This window comes from Aspergillus tanneri (assembly GCF_003426965.1).
Source record: "Aspergillus tanneri strain NIH1004 chromosome Unknown AapTan_4_pilon_pilon_pilon, whole genome shotgun sequence".
Lineage (NCBI taxonomy): Eukaryota > Fungi > Ascomycota > Eurotiomycetes > Eurotiales > Aspergillaceae > Aspergillus > Aspergillus tanneri.
The window spans coordinates 4397734-4418382 of NW_022984631.1; the positions used below are offsets into that span (position 1 = coordinate 4397734).

The 20649-nt window shown below is 43.4% G+C and overlaps 4 protein-coding genes across 4 annotated transcripts; 2 read left to right on the forward strand and 2 right to left on the reverse strand.

Annotated features, from left to right (window-relative positions):
• Nucleotides 1-1186: 1186 nt before the first annotated feature.
• Nucleotides 1187-2356, reverse strand: ATNIH1004_006616 (phosphatidylserine decarboxylase; the record flags this gene model as incomplete). The annotated part of the gene is made up of 1 exon (XM_033571243.1): nucleotides 1187-2356. One exon carries the CDS (start codon nucleotides 2354-2356, stop codon nucleotides 1187-1189), a length of 1170 nt encoding a protein of 389 aa, XP_033427275.1.
• Nucleotides 2357-7649: 5293 nt separating this feature from the next.
• ATNIH1004_006617 (uncharacterized protein) lies at nucleotides 7650-8227 on the forward strand (the record flags this gene model as incomplete). The annotated part of the gene is made up of 4 exons (XM_033571244.1): nucleotides 7650-7681; nucleotides 7744-7799; nucleotides 7936-8049; nucleotides 8130-8227. The coding sequence occupies 4 exons, from the start codon at nucleotides 7650-7652 to the stop codon at nucleotides 8225-8227; spliced, it is 300 nt and encodes a 99-aa protein (XP_033427276.1).
• A 6141-nt stretch (nucleotides 8228-14368) lies between these two features.
• On the forward strand, nucleotides 14369-15673 carry ATNIH1004_006618 (uncharacterized protein; the record flags this gene model as incomplete). The annotated part of the gene is made up of 1 exon (XM_033571245.1): nucleotides 14369-15673. One exon carries the CDS (start codon nucleotides 14369-14371, stop codon nucleotides 15671-15673), a length of 1305 nt encoding a protein of 434 aa, XP_033427277.1.
• Nucleotides 15674-19267: 3594 nt separating this feature from the next.
• Nucleotides 19268-20548, reverse strand: ATNIH1004_006619 (NAD(P)/FAD-dependent oxidoreductase; the record flags this gene model as incomplete). The annotated part of the gene is made up of 3 exons (XM_033571246.1): nucleotides 19268-19413; nucleotides 19469-20260; nucleotides 20317-20548. The coding sequence occupies 3 exons, from the start codon at nucleotides 20546-20548 to the stop codon at nucleotides 19268-19270; spliced, it is 1170 nt and encodes a 389-aa protein (XP_033427278.1).
• Between the last annotated feature and the right edge of the window lie 101 nt (nucleotides 20549-20649).

The following is a 20649-nucleotide window of genomic DNA, read 5'->3' on the forward strand; positions in this document are numbered from 1 at the left end:
TAGGGGATAAAGACTTCCTGGTAATTATTGTTGGAGGGATGACTACCGGCCTTAACTGAGTAAATTAACTACACAAGGCTAGCATCGAGCGCATTGTTCTTAAACAAATATATAATATGCCAGCCATAATTATTTGCTTAAAACTACATTCCACCACATCCAATAAAAGCAAATTAGCAAACAATGTAAACATATTGCTTTAGATTAATATCTAAAGATCCTAAGTCTGGATTGGCCGCTTTCTCCTATTTAATCACCCTAAACGTCAGCCACCTTATTTGTAGAAAGGACTGAATCACAGGAATTACAACACTTGAATGCTAATTTATAAAGCTATTGGGGCGAGGTGGCAGTCTTGAGCACCAGGAGGCCATTGGGTAGAGAATCAAAACAAATGGCGTCGTCGGTGTTTGCAATGTTTATCATAATGGACCAACACTACTTCCGAAAACCGACTCCTGATCAACTTATGCCAATGCTGCCTCTCCAGGCAGCAATATATTGCAAGTTTTTCGTTGGCTATGCTAGCTGCCAAGAGTGCCGGCGTTTGAAGATCTTGATCAAGTAGCCAATATTCGATCAGGTCTAACATAATAGTGGGTATTAGAGTTTTCAGCTGGGTGAGGGGGTGAGGAAGAGGGTGAGCGGCTCACCCCATCTATTGTGCACTCACCCCAAGCTCACCCGGCTCACCCGACGGTAAAGCGGCCTCACCCGCTAGCTCACCCGGGCGGCACCCACCCGACTTGCGACCGCGTTCAAACCACACGCCGGCTGGTTAGTAGTTGGGTGGGTGACCACCAGCGAATCCCGGCTGTTGTATGTTAATATTTTTTTCCACTATTTGATTGTTAGTTGTTGTTGTGGAATTCAGGGGAAGGAATGGTTGGCAGAGGAGCACTATAGCTCCCTACGTATGTATCCCTCCCTCCCCTGAGCGAATGGTCATAACAGTTTCCTTAGGTTTGGTGTTTATCATATTCGGCCTTGCTTTCTAGAACAGGCGTTAAAGGACCTCGAGTTCTTGCTTCATTGGTGAAGCGCCTGCATAGCTAAACGTCTCAAAGTTGGGCTGCAACAGGTATCAGAACTTTGAATTAAATTAAATTGAATTGAATATTTGCCAGAGACCCGAAAATCATACGATAACCATACCAAAATGGTTGCAAAAACTTCCTGTGCCAATTTACTTCCCATATATATTCAACGACTTACCCATAGGGTAAAACACTTGCTGTGCTTTGCTGAAATCTATCTTGTCCTTCTGAAAGACTAGCACGTAGTCCGACCCCCCATATTTTATAAGTCCAATCTCGTCCCCTTTTCCAACCTGATCGCCAGCTGTGACTGAAGTTACCACTGACGAAATTTGTGCCATTCCTACAGCAAATAGTGCCACATATCCGATATTCAGATCGGTATCTTTGCTTGTGTCGAACACGATCAGCCCGCGAACTTGATTCCACTGATAGCCAGGGTTGTCCTGAGCATCGACATCATTGCCATCTCCTGATGGCATTCGTCGGATCGGGGTGATTCCTTCATGCTTCTTCGATCCTACCTCCAAGTAGACATTACCTGGAATCGTCTTCACTTCAACCACCTTTCCACCCACTGGGGCATGCACGCGATGGTAATTATGTGGCAAGAGAAATGCATGCATAAAATCGCCCCCATTGAACTCATCTCTATACTGGCTATCATCTAGGAGCTCACTGATCTTCCACGTAATGCCCTTGAAGTTGATAGATTGGGATTTCTTTGCAAATGTCACCTCTCCATTCGACGCAATTGACCAACGGCCATCGTATATTGCGTCACAAGGACTAGCGATAGCTTTTTGTTCGGTGGTAATTGGTCTGTACTGCTTCTTCACCCGTCTGGCGAAGAATTCATTGAATGATTGCCAGTTGTCGGGAATATACTCATGTAGGGAGTAGTCTTTGTTGTTCCGGAATGTTTTAATACTGCTCGGTGAAATAGAATCAGGACTGTCCATATGAGTTCCAAGACTGTTGGCAAACTTGACGACCCAGTCTGAAAGCTCTGTGCGCTCATCCTTTTTCTCAGTAACACTCGTCTGCAAGTCTATTACTGGTTGCTTGTCTAGGATAAAGTAAAAAATGGAGAGCTTCTTTAACGGTATATCTCTATCCGCAGCAGTCATGGGTATCCACGTCACATAGGAATCGATGAACTTGAAGAAGCTTTTCAAGTCTTTTATGTTTTCGCTGTTCAAATCGTCCACAGCGTTAGGATCCTCGCGGGCTTTTTTAATTGCCTCCTCGAACGTCTCTTGCCATTTGTTACGGTCAATTAAGTCAATGAGCTCGAGAACAATAGGCTGGTGAGACATGTTGCTGGAGTCACGGAAAGTTCGAAAAACTTAAGAATTATGTTGATTCTGTTGGTGGTACGAAAGTTCAACTTGTTTTGGTAGTCCGAGTTCAGATTTACCATGGGAAAACAAACGATATTTATATGCATTTGGTTCTCTCTTCTCTGCCACTATCTACGGAATATATTCTAAAGATACGTTCAGCTCAGCGGGTTAGAAATCTTCACACACAAGGCAACTGCGGACGGGAGGAATCTGGTATGGGAGCATAAGTTGGAAAGGTCACACTGCATATGCAGGTAGATGGAAGAGGTGTTGTTGCAAAGGTGCCAGCACATTCGCATTGAGAACCGACTTGCATATCTGCAGTTTGATTCTTAACGCTAGTTAGGTGGTATATGGCATAACCCCGCTGTAGCACAAGGGCCTGCATCAGATCAGCCGCACGAAAAGGAAACGTTGTCTGTCTAGTTATTCGGAGAAGTTCGCTATGCATCTTTAAGCTAATATCAACAGGGTATTAGCAAATTATGTAGCCATGGATGATGGAAGCTTACGGCTACGAAACTTTGGAATGTTTTTTAACCAGACTCTCTGGTACATAATATTTGGGATTAATATAAAAACGGATTTAGAAGAATTATGGCAACATGCACAGCTCCTTCAAAACTGACGCTTCCCTGCACTCTTTGACTATTCCCGAACATTTCCTCATACTGGGCGAAAGATAAATGTGAACTGACCTATCAATATGATCCTCCATAAGCTCTCCTGCAAGGTAAGCAGAAAGTAGACACGCGGTTTAGACCCGATAGGTTAAGATGTGCACGAGAAAATATTCTTCTTAGATATTATAGGAGCTTCAAAAGATGCCGAGATCGCCCGTTGCGCAGTGCATTAGGTGTGATAGCCTCCACTAAAAGTAATGACAGTCATGCGTGTTTCATCTCAGCTACTAATTAGTTCAGCCACAAAATATGGATGCTATGTACTAAAAGAACCTCCCCACCAGTGGTATGAGTAATTAGTGGCTATCAAGTGATCTAAAGTTTGCTCTGAACTTCTGAGGGGTTTACACTTGATATGCAACATTTGTTATGAGCTATTCAGGCAAATACTTGATGAAAGACCTGAACATCATTATAAGAAATATCTTAACACATCCCCAGAATGGCAGGTTTTCATACTCTTACAGATAATGAACATTGACAAGTATAATTAGCCTTAAGGGTGGCTTGAATAAATGTTAAACATCAATTAATACTGTACAGCCACACTATGCATCGATTAGTTAGTGTATCTTAAGTGTATTCTACAGTACAATAGAGGGGACGGAAGGTAGCGCTATAAAATCTGCGTGCTGTGGATCAAAGAATACTCCTCTTCTACTTGGTTACGGATGAATGGGTCTGTTTCGAAGGCTGGCTGAACCTGATGCAAATTGTATGCAAGTTGTCATGGGGCCTCAGACTCTGCGGTGATCTGTCACATACAGTATTTTCTTTTACTTGCATCTTTCAACTGTGTTAACAAAGACTATAGGCAGCAACTCCAACCAGACAATCGCCGCTAACTTTCCACTTACGCTGTCTGCTCATGAAATAATTGTACAGTCGTATGCACTGAAGATTATGTTTTATCTTTCTCTGTCTCCTTTTCTTATCCTCATAATTGAAAATTTTGCTGTCTGGTTGAACAGGGCATATTTTCGAATCTGAGTGAGGTTTTAGATTTGAAATGCGAGTTATATGTAAGCTGCTTTACATTTGTCGGAGAAAAATCAGAACAGATTCAATCACACACAAGACTGAAGTATTGAACGCCTCTTCTTGGAGGGTGGGTCGTTTTGCCGCACGCGTGTTAGGCCCAGTATCTAAGCCTACACCTAAAGAGCCTGAGCCTATACTTGAAAAGTCCGAGCCAATCCCTAAACCAAACCTCGGGGATGGTTGGAATGCTTCTGACAGGAAGAAAAAGAAGAACATGACAATAAAGTACTGGGATGACCTGGCGGAGTGAGCTGTATCTACCCCTCAAGTCGAGGTAATTTCTGATTCTCTCTACGAGCAGCTGTGGGAACGGTTCCGGTCACTAAAATTCCCAGGCAAAACTGCATCGCTCTCTTCGGATCCTGAGCTTCTCTTTCACGCCAAATTATACATATCTGCAACATGGTATCTGGTTGAGCCTTTGGCCCTTTGCAACAGCAATGTCTGAAATCTCACCGAGACCTGTGCAATTTCTCGCAGGAGGACAATAATGCATCTCGTATCCTTGATCTTCTTGACTTTACTTATGCACATACATACCAGACGAGATGAACTGACTCAGAAGTCTTCGCTTCGAGATCTAGTTATCAGCTACACTGCCTGAGAAGCACGGACACTAGCTTATTATGAACAGTTCACGCGTCTTTTGGATTCTAACGGCGAGATAGGGTCAGATTTTGTCATGAATCTAGTTAAGTGCATATTGTGTCACTCTACATCATGGGGACTAGCAAGAAATATCATGCATTGATAGCTGGTGGACATGTTCATATAAACTTAATGAGTCCAATTTGTAACGCACACAACTGAAATGGAATCATACCGCTTGTCACACGTGTATTATTAAATGCCTTGTTGTTTTACGTAAATCCCCAGTTTTCTGACAATAGCAGTACAAAAGCGGAAGCAAATTTATAGTACAATCTCAAGTTCTAGGAAACATAGCTGCTAAAAAAAAACACTATTAGTATTTAATATAGGATCTGTAAGGGACTATAAAATATCTCAAGCCTTTGCATTTGTGGAAGGATATTTGAAACCTATTACAAATAACTGATCGATAAAGAGAACAGGAACAAAAGCGAACCAAGGTATCTAGATGGAAGGTAAATATATCGTGACCAATTTTTCTTGACAAGCCTCGAGCCTATTAGAGATCAGAAAGCAAGTGGAAGCCAGATAATCTGGGATAGGTGGGTGTGTCAGATGTAGGCGTATAAGGGCAAACACCACTAGGCTGCTTAGGGTCAATAATAATATAGTCCTTAATCTTGGCACTTCCGTCTTCCACGGCTTTAATTTGGTTCGTTGCACATCTTCCTTTCAGGGCCCAAAGGTAGCATGTTGGAGCGGGGGCGTCTGGCACTTTGTCCGTATGTGTGGACTGCGAAGTGCCATTTGTTGAGTAGCTAGCAGTAACCTCGGAATTTCCTGTCTCCACTTGCGATGCAAAACTTTAAGTGAGGAATGGTCCGACTGACTTCTCTTTTTTTTATTGCCTCAATACTCTCTACCTTTGCTCATCGCAGATTGGTGAGGGTGAAACCTAATCTAAGCCACGATACTGAACCTTTAAATACATAGAGGATGATAAGTTGATTTCCTCTATTTGTGACGGTCCTATACACCTTGGTAAAATGGATGGATTCTAAGGTGGCGATCCAACGAAACATCAAACGTAGAGAACGAAGGAAGAAAGAATTATATCGGACAGGAAATGTGGGAAATCTCTACATTACGGGATCAACAGTGGATAAAGCAGACTTGGTGCCTCAGGAAAGGTTCAACCTAGGCCTTGACACTATTTGCAAGGATAAATTGGTTAATCTAGGAGAGCGAGGCAGTGAACAAGAATCTGCCCCAGTTATCCCATCGAGCAAATTAGAGGACTGCATGTACTAAACAAAGGTGCCAAGGGATGATGTGCAAGTTTGGGGGTTCCTCTTGATATACACAATGGGTGACTTCACTGCCACCGGGGGTAAAATCCCGGTGTGTTGGCCGGACACTTTATAACACTCCCCATTATTTTATGTCACTATCTATGGCAACCTACTTGTGCGGGACCTGTTCCAGTCGAAGAACCTCCCGCTTTTGGTCTACGTTGAAGTTGGCGAGCCAGCTCATTGGATATGGGCACTGATGCCTTGATGTTACCTGTGGACTATGTAAGGACTAAGGTTGCACTAACCTCTTAATCTTCACTGTTCGAAAGCCTATGTGACAATTGGTTAAAAATAACTTGTCGATTGGATTCCTTTTGTCACATAACCTAGGAGGATAGGTTTCTTAAAATCACGGGGTGGGCTTTCTAACATGGGTTTAGAAGGAATATATTGGCCTGCTATACTCTGTATTAATAAATAGGTTGTAACCTTACTCGTTGCCTCTCCTACGCACAGTCCGCATTCCTAGACGAAGTCTGCAGCTAATAAACCATCTATACTAAAAGCAGAAGCGCAGTTGTTTTCTTTCAGAGTATTAAATAGACCAAGAATTTCTGTTTCTTACCATATCCACTTCTCTACAAATATAGTGGGGTGACGTAAGCTCCATAAAGGTTTATTCCGCTCCAGAGATTATCCTATATGCAAGGAGCGTGTTCTAAGCTCTTAGGAACATGGTTAGCCGTCTGAGGAACTAGGCTAGGGTTCTTAGAAGTCTGGATAATCCTAGGAGCAGGCAAACCATACGAAAATGCTAGGCTACAGAGACAATGGCAACCAAGCTTGTGCTGAGGGTGACAATAGTCAATAGTTCTATGCTGGTGATATGTTATAAAAATGTCCCTGCCTATTAGCTAGAAATGGTACTATTTTTTTATCCAAACTTGCTTCGTCGGTGGTCTAATTCTGTTCAAATTTTTACAGGCCATCTTAAGCCCGTAATTTCTCATTGTCTTATCTGTCCATCTTCTATTGACCATTAACATGGCAATTTATAAACGTACAGATCCTGAAAATGAATGCCGCTACCAGTTTCGCATTAATACCAGATACCCGAGTAAGACACTGTTACTGGAGACGATGACTTGTGATTGGTTGGTGGTGAGGTGGTATTTCAAACCCTTGAAACACGTTGCATTCTCTGTATGCTGGTGACATATTTCTGCTTTGGATCTGTTATAAAGCATTCCATTCACTTTATGGTACCAAAAGGATTTGCACAATTTAGAACCCATAATGCAAGTGCCACCCCATTTCCGGCTTAATACTACTACATCTTGATGTCACCAGTTCTGTAAACAAATGATTATTTCTCTCGAGAGTATATCAAGAAAGGAGCAGCGCTGTGCATATGCAAGACAGTGTTGCACAGTAGAGAGGTGCAGCTTCCGTTTGCGTGTTTTAATGGTTTCTATCTGTTTGTCTCAGCAATGGTCCAATAAATCTAGCTTGTCTGAAGGCCGACAGTATTCCAAACTGTTGATGAGAATGCTATAAGAAGGCCTTGGGAGCCTGGCTCTCGACAAACTAAATCCTCCCTTTATTATAATTCAAATTAAAATCAAGGAACATTTATCGACTGTGACTTACTACAAAATGTCTGACAAGACTGAAAGAAAGTTGTCTGGGTGAGATACTACTCTGAGGATTTTCATCTCTACTTTCCTCTTTCTTGCTAACTAACTAATAGGAAGCATTTTATTCTGCCGGTTTATATACACGTTGATGGATATTTGGGATTCCTTGGTATGTACAACGTCGTAGACCCACTCCATCTTAAAAAGGGTTTATACTAAACTGCGGATGATGGATTGCAGAAACAAAAGAAGTCTGGCATGTTAATAATCTTAAACTCTGTTAACACCGCTAATGATTGATATAGTGGGTCTGAGCAAGAAGGAAATAGCCGAGAAATTATTTGATGGAAAGGAGAAGGCGGCAGATGAGTTTATGAAATGGGCAGACACAAATAAGGACGGCAAGGTTGACTTTTATGGTGAGTGTACTACTATATATCCACAATTTAGATTATACCTGCATACGATTTTGCTGATTTTCTAATTTTTTTTAAAAAAGAGTTCTTTGGTGCACTTCTATCTTATGGCTACGAGGAAGGATACCCCTTTGCTCTACTGATGATTGCTCCAGGTGAGCGCCCAGATAAGGATAGTTGAAGCCTGTTGCCAGCGTGTTTTCCAGGATGTTGTTTGTGCCTATGAGAGGTCGAACAATAGAGTCCTATTGTCCAGACAGGGCGTAGATTATCTAGGGAATGAAAATGAAATGAAATCAAGGAGCAGGTCCCCACGTACTGAATTGATTGTAATTTTATTTCCTCTCTAGTGCGATTCCCTGCAGGCTGTGGCGGAACACGGAAATTCAGCGCCGCAGCGCTCCGGTGCTGTAGGGCAAGCCATTGATTCCAGTCCGCAATATCGCGAGTTTTGGCAAGACCCTTTACCGCCCCAGTTGCTCGCACATCAGCACCAGCACCAGCAGGTCCAGCCGTACGGACCATGTGTATGGCACCTAAGCATGGCTTGCACCTCTACGCGCTGCTTAGGACTAGTAGGCAAAAGTTGAAACCAAGCAAGTCAATATATTTCTGGTGAGGTCTGCCGGCAGAAAATATCAAAATTTGCGATATTGTGGAGTGGAATCAATGGCTTGCCGTAGGTGTCGAAAGTGGGACTTAACTGGTCTGTTATCCTCCTTGGAGGAGGGGGCACGCCTGCGCCAAGGGAGGGGAAACTGATAAACGTGTTGGGACTAGTGGTACAACACGACGCATGATACAATAATTTCGTCGCGACAACTCCTCCTTTTTATCTCAACCACAAATGGATCACAATGGCCGTATTGAACAAGCAATTGCAGATCTGAAATCGCAGAATCCGCCTAAATATGCTGCCGCTGCTAGAAAATATGATATAGACAAAAGCACTCTGTGGCGCCGCTACAGTGGAAAACCGGCTCAATTCAGGACGCGAATTCTAAATCGCGCCAGAAACTCAGCAGCGCCCAAGAGGATGTTCTTGTCGAGCATATAAATAAGCTTAGTAATCGTGAAATCCCACCCACTCCCCAGATGGTGAAAAATATTGCGGTGAAGTCAGCAAAAACCAAGCTAAGTCGCCATTAGATATCAGTGCCTTACAGTGCCCCCCCACCGCCTTCGGCTAGGGGGTGCACCACCGGTAGAACAATTCACACCGATAGAACAAAATTCCATCCATCTATCTTCTTGAGGTTATTCCCATCCACCCAGTATGCCTAAATCGACTGGAGAACTTGAGCAACGTGTAATTAAGGCCTATAAAGCGGCTCGTGTCCAAAAAAAACCGAATTTAGCGAAAATCGCGCGGGAATATGGCGTTCCATACAGTAAACTGCGTGGCCGAGTCCGCCAGGGAAAACAGGCTCGCAGCGCCCACACACCTATAAATAAGGCCCTTGATAAGTATCAGGAGGAAGCTCTAATTTAGTGGATTACTTGTATGCGTGATTTATATCTTCCTGTTACCCCTGAGATGCTTGCGGAGTGGGCGAATCGAGCGCTTACACGCGCTGGATCGGAATATAAAGTTAGTAAAATATGGCCCTATCGCTTCAAGGAGAGACTGCCGGTGCACCTAAAATTAGGACCTGTGGTGCAGAAAACAAAGGATAAAAAGCAACTTAATGCGGAGAATATAGGATATCTACAGCATTGGTATAATCAGCTTGCAAATGTGGTTAAAGGTCTCCCGTTATACCTAGTATATAACTTCGACGAATGCGGCTTCCAACCTGGCCAGGGAAAAGCTCGGAAGGTTATTGGTACAAAGGGAAGATGCCCTGATCTCGCTGAGTTTAATTATGCTAAAAATATTACTGCGGTTAAATGTATTGCTGCTGATGGGTGGATAATGCAGCCATTGTTTATTTTCAAGGGTGAAAGGTTTATAGAAAGTTAGTATAATTACCCTAATCTACCAGACTTCTGGACTGGTGTTTCTTTGAAAGGGTATATTAATAATTAACTTGCTATTAGATGGCTTCAAAAATTTCATGAGGCAACAAAAAATCGGATAAAAAAAGGCGAAAAAAGAGTATTAATATTCGACGGCCATGAGTCCTATAAAACTGTTAAATTTTTATAACTCTGCGAGAAGTATTCCTTTTTGTTTTCGGCCTCATACAACTCATATTTGCCAGCCTCTTAATGGCAAGCCTTTTCTTGCCTATAAACAGCATTTTCGCACGCAAAATAACCTTATATCTCAGTGGGGGGGGCTACCCGCAAGTAAAGCGGATTTTCTTGCGGATATTGTTAACGTACGAAACAAGACTTTTAACCAGTAAATTATCCGAAATTCTTTTAAGGAACGTGGTATATTCCCTCCAGATGGCTCTACATTTATTCAAAAGCTTCAAGAGGCACTTCCTCCAGTACCAGAGCTCTCTATGCCCGATCTTCGCGCATATGGGGAGACTACACCACCTCCGAATCTCTCCTCTTCCAGCGTGGAAAACACCCCTCCGAAGAGTGTCCAAGACCTCGAAAAAACCAGAGAAAGCTCTCGAAGATCTTTAATACCAAGAGCCTTACTCCTAAGCTCCAGCGTGGTCTACAGCGTGCGTTTTACCATCATAAAAGAATAGCAGAGGAGCTTGCTATAATAAGCGATACAGTCAGCCAAATAAGAGAGATACAAGTCCCTCGGAGGCGCCAAATTACCAAGAGGGAGATTCCTAAGCTTAGTGACTCTGGTATACTCGGTACAAAAGATGCCAATCGATCAATAAAGGCTAGGAGGGAGAAAGAGGCTATACAAGAGAAAAAAAAGTTGGATAAACAGTGGAAAAAATTATATAGTAAACCACCACCCAGGGCGCCTACAGGGGAGAATTCTATATCATCCGACGCAGCAGTGGCAGCGCTACAAGATAATCAGGTTTTTTGGGTAGATACTCAGGGTGAAAGGCGATAGATAATGGGAATAGCATCAATTTTGTTCTATCGGTGTGAATTGTTCTACCGGTGTGGTGCACCCCCTAGCCGAAGGCGGTGGGGGGCACTGTAAGGCACTGATATCCCAGTTCTGCAAGCGAGACCAGTCCCGGCTTTGAAGTGTGTATCTACGCATCATAGATTACCAGCGAAAGGTCGCCGATAATTCGAGGTATCCACTACTTCTTCAACCTAGTAAGATATGATTTTTTTGAGATTTTCATGCGCTGTTATGTTGCTATGCATTAACTTGTATTGTCGCTGCGAACGAACGATTTTTAGCTAGCTCCAAAAAAAAATACCAAAAAGTACGTCACCACCTCAAATATTTATAATTATAACAAAAAAGGGTTTGTAACTGGCGTCTCTCACTCGACCAAGCATGTTATCTCTATCGAGGCGCTCCAAAGGCAACAATTAATTGGGGCAAGTCAGGATGGCAACCGCCAGTTCATCACACTTAGTGCGTGCATCTGCGCAGATGGCTCATCTCTACCACTTGCTTTGATCTACAAAGCAGAGTCAAACAACTTGCAGGACACATGGCTAGAAGACTTTAACCCTAGTGCCAAACTAACTTAACCTATTTTAGGGAAGATAAGAAAGGTTATTTTCCGACAATATTTCCTGTATTTTACTGACCTGTTAAATGACAAGAGCTGCTACATTACATCATTCAATACTACGTTAGGCAAGTCAGTATGTCAGTGAAACATTCAGTTGTTAACAAATCGCGCCGTATCTAATGGATGCTATATAGGAAGATATAGCTATTTAAATTAAGTTTATTGCGATACTGTTATTTGCCAAGCAAGAAAAAGGCGCTGAAAATCTTGCGGGAAGTGCGGAAAGCTGTGGACTGATTATGACTGCTATTTAAGACCAAGCCTCATTATCAGTGTAATTTTTTTTATACTGCTAACTTTAATTAGACTCTTATAACCATGTCGATGACACCCAGACTATGATCTACAAAAAGGTTAATATCGATCCCATATAACGTGAACAGGTAAACTTGCTTGGTAGGATTCAACCTGCGTAGTCAACTCTGGACTAGCGCAGAGTCAAGGAAGAATCTAAGAGTGTAAGTCCAGAGCATTATTTCTGGAATAAAATATATTAACAGAGTAAATTTGACTAGATTCTAGTGTCCTAACATGTCCATTAAGTCAGAAAATATCTACAACAAAAAAAAGAAGAGAGAGAGACATTAAATATTTAAGTTTGGCTAAGTATTATATTATATGTATAGCAACGTTCTAGCCTTTATTTGTTCCCACCTAATTGCATCATGACCTGACTGATATATCCATAATTTTGCCTCGATGGATAATAATAAAAGAGTGATGTGACGTTTATGGAGCAACAATACATTTCCGAGTGCAGAAGTAATGACGTGTCGTTGCGTCAATTAATATTCAGTCAACTGCTCTATAAATTCTGGCTCGTAAATCTCTTCCCTACTTACATAGATATCATTATCAGATATAATTTTAATCTTAATCCTAACTTATCTACGAGCATCTTCCGAAAACAATTTACAATGCGCACTTTCTTATTTGTTATTCTTGGTACAGCACTGCTGCCTTCTGCCTTTGCGCGGTTCTGTGACGAAGCGGTAAATTAATCCTTGACACTGCTAATAAGTTTGGCTAAGATTGTCCTAGGGCTATCTTTACAGTAAGCCTGATGGAGGCGGCTACAGGCAGGAAGTACAACTTGATGGCAACTGTTGGAGACTGAAAACCCCTCTGTAAGTTTTAATATTTTCAGTAGCGAGGCTCATAATGCTGAGAAAATTTTTAACAGCGTTGAAAGTGTGGGATCCCTTTATATTAATGACGGTGCTTCCTGTGAGCTTTTTGAGTATGTGCCATTCCTGATTTAATAGTTGACAAAGTTACTCACTCACTTTAGGGATCTGAATTGTAAAAAATATGTATATGAAGTTGAACCAGCCGGAGAAGATAATCTTTTTAACTCAGGAGTCGGATATATTTCCAAATCAGTTCTCTGCGACTATAGTAAAGATGCGTCTAGGGTTTATAGGGAATTCTTAGCATAATTAAATAAGGTCTTACCGATAACGAATGGCTTTCTAACACAGAGACTTGAAAGTTTGGTGAAATTTTTAAATATTTAGGCATGACTTGTCATCTTTTTGTTTCTGCTTGGGTCTTAAATCCTTATATTGCGAGTCCGATTATACCATTGACTCTAGGCCAATATTGTAATGGCCTGGGATTATATATTATTTACCACGGGCTAGACTTTTGTATAGAGTAGTTTATATCTACGCCGCCCTGGCTTGCGCTATGAAAAACAAACAAACGACTAACTTGCCCGAGGGACAGACAGAAATTTTCAGCCAAAATAACCATCTTGGGTCAACCTCAGTGTCATGGAATTGGAGTAAAGCAACAAAAACTTGAACAAGAATATGGGACTGAGCGACCCAGAAATCAGAATTGTGGTATAATATTGGGGCCCCTGTACGAGGCAGGAACAGATAGCTCGAGCAATTCCACAGACAGATTCGAAACATCATTTGGCTACATTGTTGAAGATATGGCGTACAGCTGGTGTATAGCTAGCGCCTTGGCAAGCATGGGGGTTTTAACCCTGAGAGTTCTCCCTTTTCCTGTAACTATTCAGGTAAGATACTGCTCAATCTACGTCTTGTCTCCTTTCAAATACTATCTTTCCCTGAATCCACAACATACATCGATTGGAATTATCGGCGAAATGTGACTTGTGTAAATATTGAAATATTGTTTCTCTCCCCTTTCCCTTTATTAGGAGCAAATGATTCTAGCTTATCGATATGCTATAAATTAGACGTGAAAGCACGCCACAGTGTCGTGTTCAATGCTGGAGAATGAATAAACATGGAATGTAGGATCACATTCTGTGTAACATAGTAGCTGCATAAAAATCTATAGTTGTAGGGCATACCAACTGATTGGGAAAGAAATAGAGAGTTTGTAAGAATGTTAATTATATTGCACTTTCTAAGAATGTAATTTGTGTTGCATTCCAGCCCTTTCTCGTTAAATAAGCCCTTGGATTAAAAAATAGATGTTCCTCCATTATATCCCTCTCCCGGTTGCAAGTCCACAATAATACAATAGCATTCATTGTCTTTCTATATATAAGTTTGTTTCAAATAATCAGTAAACGCCTCAATTCTCATTTGTTCGATTGCTTATTATCTTGGCCATAATGCCACCCTTCCTAGTCCTCGTACTAGGGCTCCTCCATGCTTTAACCTCAGTGGCTAATCCAACTCTGCCAGATGAGGATCCATTTTACAAGCCGAAAGATGATTCCTGGAAATCTAAAGGGTGACATCCTAGATCATCGACAAGTCAGCCTGCCATCTTTGATCCCTGGCGCTGAGAGTCCACTCACTGCATATCAACTGTTGTTTGTAACTCGAAATGCATCTTTCGACCTAACTACGTCTGTGACAACGGTAATCATTCCCGAAAATCCGAACCCAAACCGGGTCCTCTCGTACCAGATTGCCTATGACTCGCCCGACGTCAACTGCTCTCCCTCGTACGGGCTGCAAAGAGGTGCAGGATTCGCCGCTGCGATGTGGAACCAGGTGCAAATGTCCTTCGTATTTCCATATCTCATGAGTTACAAAGGGCTCTTGGGGAGGAGGCCGATTCTGAACATCCCTGACTATGAGGGATCTAATGCCGCTTTCACTGTCGGCCCTCAGAGCGGCTACCATACTCTTGACTCGATCCGTGCGGCACTCAACTCCAAAGACATTACTGGTATCAAGCGTACTGCCAGAGCAATCATGTTCGGCTACTCTGGTGGTGCATTAGCCACAGAATGGGCCTCCGAGTTGCACGCCGAATATGCGCCCAAGTTAAATATTGCCGGCGCGGCAATGGGCGGGCCTCCTCCCAACATTACGAATACTTATATTAACGTTAACGGCACACAGTCACCGCTCAATGTCTGGGCCATGCTTGGTGTGATGAGGGCATTTCCCGAAGTCGATGAGCACATGCGCAATGATATCCGGCCTGATAAAAGATCCCTTTTCTTGGGCCCCCAGAAACGTTGCACTAGGTGCCAGCTCTATTCCCCGAAAATCCCGCCGAATGAAAATGTTTCTTCGTGGTTCGAACATGGGGACGAGTTTCTGTATAAGTTCAAAGAAATCCTTGATACGAATGGCACGATGGGAAACCACATAGAGAAGGGCCAGTCTCCCAACTTTCCGCTCTACATTTTCCAGGGCACCAAAGATAATATCACGGCCCCAATCGAAGACACTGATAACTTGTATCATAAGTATTGCGACGCAGGCACGAATGTGACATATGTTCGATACGTGGGGCTTGATCACGGTGGTACCTTGTTGGCTGGGATGTATCCCGCTTGGACTTGGATCACAGCAGTCTTTAATTGGGTGAAGATAGATGAGTGTACAAAAAAAGATATCGGGCCGAGTGACGGGGAACTAAATGACGTGGATGTTGGACCTGACATGAGCGAGATCGAAGAGAGCGAGGTTATCGGTAGCAAACCCGGCTTTGTGGACCAAATCTTTATTCAGGGCGAGCGCTTTGTTCCGGGCTCTACTAACAGGGAGGACCTCTAATGTGGTGATGTTACTTACATCCTTGCATTTAGTAGTAGTACCCGCCTTAGTTGTGATTTCTTACTCATTTTGTCGTCTTGTCTTAGAGGGGCGGCTTTCTGCGCTTCCTATCCCCATTTTACCAAGCGCCCGGTGAATATCATGGATTGTGGCTGTCTTTGAGTACCCGGCCGTGATAAGAATATGGCGGAGGAAGTGGCAAAGTCTTTCCTTATGCAGTGCTTCCTCCTGTGGCCCTTCGCCAGTCACATTTTTAAAAACTGGTCTATTTAAAGCGTCTTCCTTCCACCGTAGCGGATCTGAGAGTTGCCTGAGCCACAAAGGTCAAGTTCAGCGAGGTCTTCTAGGGACTCGATATCAAACAAAGCCCTGTCAGCAAGGGCGATAACAAGAAGAAAATGCCTGTTGCAAACTGTGGTCAGTTATGGTCTCGGATTCCAATTCCAAATCTGGCGACCAATTAGCAAAGTCATGTTCGATGCAACCATGGTTTCTTGCTCTTAGGGAAGTCCATACACGCTGTAATTTTCGTCCCGATTTTTCTTTAGCCATTGTTGGTTAATCCGCCATCCTACCTGTTACGGAAACACTATAATCCGCCCGACTTGGCGGTGCGGAGTATCTGACGATGGATTCAACCCCTGAATCCTTTAGATAGTTGAGCACCTAGATAGGAATGCAAGAGACTCAGTTGGTTGAGATACTGTGATTCCTGGTGTTTCCACTGAATGACATCTACTTCCTAATTAGGCTAGTTGGCCTGTAGCTGATAGAATAGCTCCCTACGCCCCATTTCCCCTGAGTTCCACAACACTGGCGGAGAATGCGGAATATGATTCGACGTTTTTGTCTACAGTGAATTGCACGCATTTCTATGCAACAATCCATGGCCATGTGAAGCAGTGCTCATGACCTACGGTAATGTACAAAGGTCCATTTAAATGTACCCATCTATGCGGCACACGACCGCATAGAGAATCGTGCTTCGCGAACAGAGTATTCATACCCAGATCTTTCTGCTCTACGCCGAGTGCCGCAAAAGGTTCCATTCCGACGGCTGGGCCAACCGTCGGGGCAGTTAGGTACAAATGCGTGACTAGGACACGTGATTGAAAAATCTGATTCAACCTCATTCCTAATCTCGCCCGTGTATCCAACCTCTGCATCGTTTCGTCGCCAACAACCACCTCGTCCCGCGTACACTGTTAGTAAGACCATACCAACTTGTCTGCATGCTTGTCGGTCGACAGGCGGTGGGGCAGAAACGGCCAGAAGTATAGAAGCGTCTACCGCCTCGGGATTCGTTTTCTTTTCGTAATGATTTAAGAATTATATTAATATATGTCCAAAATTAGCACTAGTGTCTTTGTTGCGCTGCACAGTACCTGTTTCCTGCGGTAAAAATACTTGGAATAGACATGTTATTCAATAGTTGCTCTCGGTGCGTCACGGCCGTAGTAATCGTACATCCTAGATAGCACGTTATAACGTACCAACCGAGTTGCACACACAGCACCAAGAAGGGCAGCACCAGCTGCGATAGGAATACTAAGTTAGGTTATGATGAAATATATTAAAGAAAGCATAGAAGCAAGATAAGTTGAAAATAATAAGATAATTGCGATGTAAAAAAAAAAGGAGGCACTTAAACGCAGCATAGTAGTAAGATAAGCAGGAAAAAAAGGGATGAGCGCTGAAAGGAAGCGTAGGAGCGAGATCTTCGCGGCAATACATAACGATGTTGTCTCCCATCGATTTTTGTAGGGCAAGAGGCTTCGGATTCGGGGTTGAAATTCTTAAATACACGAGTCCCTCGAACTCCATTAAGTCCCTCACAATATCACACATCAAGTTCTTCTGTTGTAAATCGTTGGCTTGATGACTCCTTACCTTTAGCAGTTCGGAGGCATTGGGTCATATTTCAGCATCTTCGGCATATCGCAGTTATTTTATTGCGATTTGTTTGAGTGAGCTCTTGTATCCTCCACACCATCAGCACTAGAATCCCTCGCATAGTCATCTGGAGTAGTAGGGCCCCCCCGGAAACAGTATCCAAACCAGTAACGTTCCTTCGGCTGGCCGCTGTTGATCGCTATTTACAATGAACAGTATATGTCAGTATTTATTTTTCTCAGCCAAGTTTGGCATTGTTCCGTACCAGAATATGATACAGTAGATGTACCATCACGAAATTTCTTGCATTTTTCTAAAACATAGTTTTCCCAACTGCTCGCGTCGTACTTATGGTAATCAGCGTTATAACCCTCAATAACATTGGCTGGGAACAATCTTGGACCCGCCACCCAGTTCAATGGTGGTGGGAGAGGCACCAGATCCCAGTCGCCAGTAGACTGGACCGGAAAAGACACCACAGTGATGGGCAAAAGAGCGTTTGTTATGAGAGATAACAACCTCATATTTGCTTCGACTACCAAATCTGAGCAGATGATTAATTATTTAACAATTTTCTGGCAAATAGGTTTTCTTTTTTTTTGTTTTTTTCAAGTTCATCTGGTGCTTAAACTCATTTAAATATTAATATTCTGTTACATTTTCTCCGCACTAGAGTTGCATTTCGGGGCGGGGGGGGGGAAGGGCATCCCCGAACATCACAAAAGGTTACATTTTGTTAGCTGTTTTTTATACTGAGCTAAATAACATCATGCCATTTCACAGTCTTCGGATCCAATTCATCTTTCGGCCAGCTTAGTCAATAAACCATTCGTTTGCAAGAGAGACAACGTTTGCTATAAGCTCTAGTTTTATGCAAACGGCTTTTTGTGAATATCTTTAAACCCTATTGACTGCCTTGGCTGTATGCAAAGCTAGATGTCAATATTAAATACGACCTGAAATGCCAATACTACGGCTCACCAAATAGTTAGGGCATAGACTCCCATACTCTCTACGTGCGCCGCCGCCGCCAGGCTGGACCGAGCGGGACGGGATGCTTTGAAGAGCATCACTTCGAACGGCGATCGCATCAAGCTCGACGCCATTAGCAGCAGCTTCAATGCCTACCACCGCGATGACACAGCTCGCTACCTGCAGTTCTCCTACTCTGGGGACCGAATGAAACGAGTCTTCTAATTTGGCTAAATATCTTGTCCTAGCTTAAAGCAGCCAGATGGTCCCCGGCGCTCCAAGGCGCTAAAGCTTATAAACATATAGGCAGTATGGATATATCTAAATACCTGACAATTGGGAGATGATGCAGTTCCGTCAGCCATTTGCCTAGTACGTGATGATTAACAATCCATCCTTGCAGGCGGCATGTCATGCCCGTTATATGGAGGCCCGAGATGTTTGAATGAAGCTTATCTGATTAGGTGACAGTAGTTATTGGATGATGGAGTTCAGCTTTCTTCCACCTTGTCTGGATCTGCTGGAGGGCTTTGTGTTTGTCTAGGTCAAGTGGCTACTATCTACAATTAAACTACATATGTCCAGTTCGTTTCATAGATGCTGCACTGCATTAAAACCTTCTGGATTCTGCTGCTAACTTCAAAATGTAAACCCAAACGCAACCGCATTGTGTTCGACGGGCTATGGATGCAATCGTTCATTCTGCTCTCGCCACGAATAGCGCACATGTTAAGCACGACGAAGTCTCTCATACAGATCCTCAATATCACTACCCATCTTTCTCTCAGTCTCTTCTTCCATAGCCCTGCGCGAAAGCATCGATCTACCTTGCACAGCAGAGGCGTCCGCGTCAAGTTCTTCCTGGGCCAATTCAACTAGAGTGCATTAATTAGCAGTACATATATACTGTCTCTTCAATAAGGAGCTCACCATGACAATAAACAGCTGCTTTTTTTCCACTGGCCATGGCATGCGGGACGTTGGTGCTATCGTCGCTATTGGCATCGCCAACTCCCCAGACCCCATCAAGGCTAGTCCTCAAGCCCGGGCGTGTGGTGTTAATTTTTGGACCTATCATTTGTAGACCCATTTGAGAGGGTAGGTGAGATCTCTGCTCCGTTGGGAAGTTGGTGATAAATGCATCCCGCTCTTCATAGCTGCCATCGGTGAAAAAAATGCGGAACTTGTCAAACATCTGCCCGGTCACAGGATCCTGATGCTGACCACCATCCTGGGTCCGTGTGATGTTTAAAATGAGCTTGTTGTTCACTCGAATGTTATATGCCTTGAGGACATTCTGCCAGTTCGGGTGCTCCTTCGTCAGTTTGGCTTTTTGCTCTGCAGTGTCGGTTCCGTTCACATAAGCAACAATGTCTTTGTTAAGCGTCGAATGCAATTCTCGGATGCTGCCGTAGATTTCACTCATAGGGCCTAAGATACCCATTGTCTGATTACGATGCTCGTAACCATCACACCAAGGACACCAGTAGATCCCCTTGCCAAATGCCTTCTGGAGACCGGGTGTATTTGGAATGTCATCTTTGATCCCAGTGCCCAAGATGACCTTGCGCGCTGTATAAGTTTTCCCACCATCAATTGTGGCAATGAATGTCCCGTCCATATTGTTCTCGATTGAGGTCACATTCTTGTCAATGAAGCTGGTCTTCTGGTATCTGGAAATCCCTTTGCGGGCATTGTTGCGGAATTCGCTGGGGACAGCACCTGGAACGCACTGGGTTTAAGCTGGGCTGTTCCAACCATGTGACAGAGATACTTACCATCACTCCCAATAACATCATGCATGTTCCGGGTGGGACCATTACGGTACACGCCCGAGTCAAACAACGCGACGCTTCTCAGGACACGGGAAAGGCCGCTAGCCGCGCTGAGACCAGACGGACCACCACCAACGACAATGACATCATAGTCCGTACGAGGGATGGCCGCAATAACGACTGTGACGACAGTAAGTACTGTATAGAAAAGACTTATCTGATTAAGAGCAATCATGGTGGCAACGACAAAGCAGACCGGGGTTGCTCGATTAGTCGGGCAAACAAAGAGTGACGGTACAAGTCAAGATATCGGGAAGAGTAAAGCTTTTATGTTCT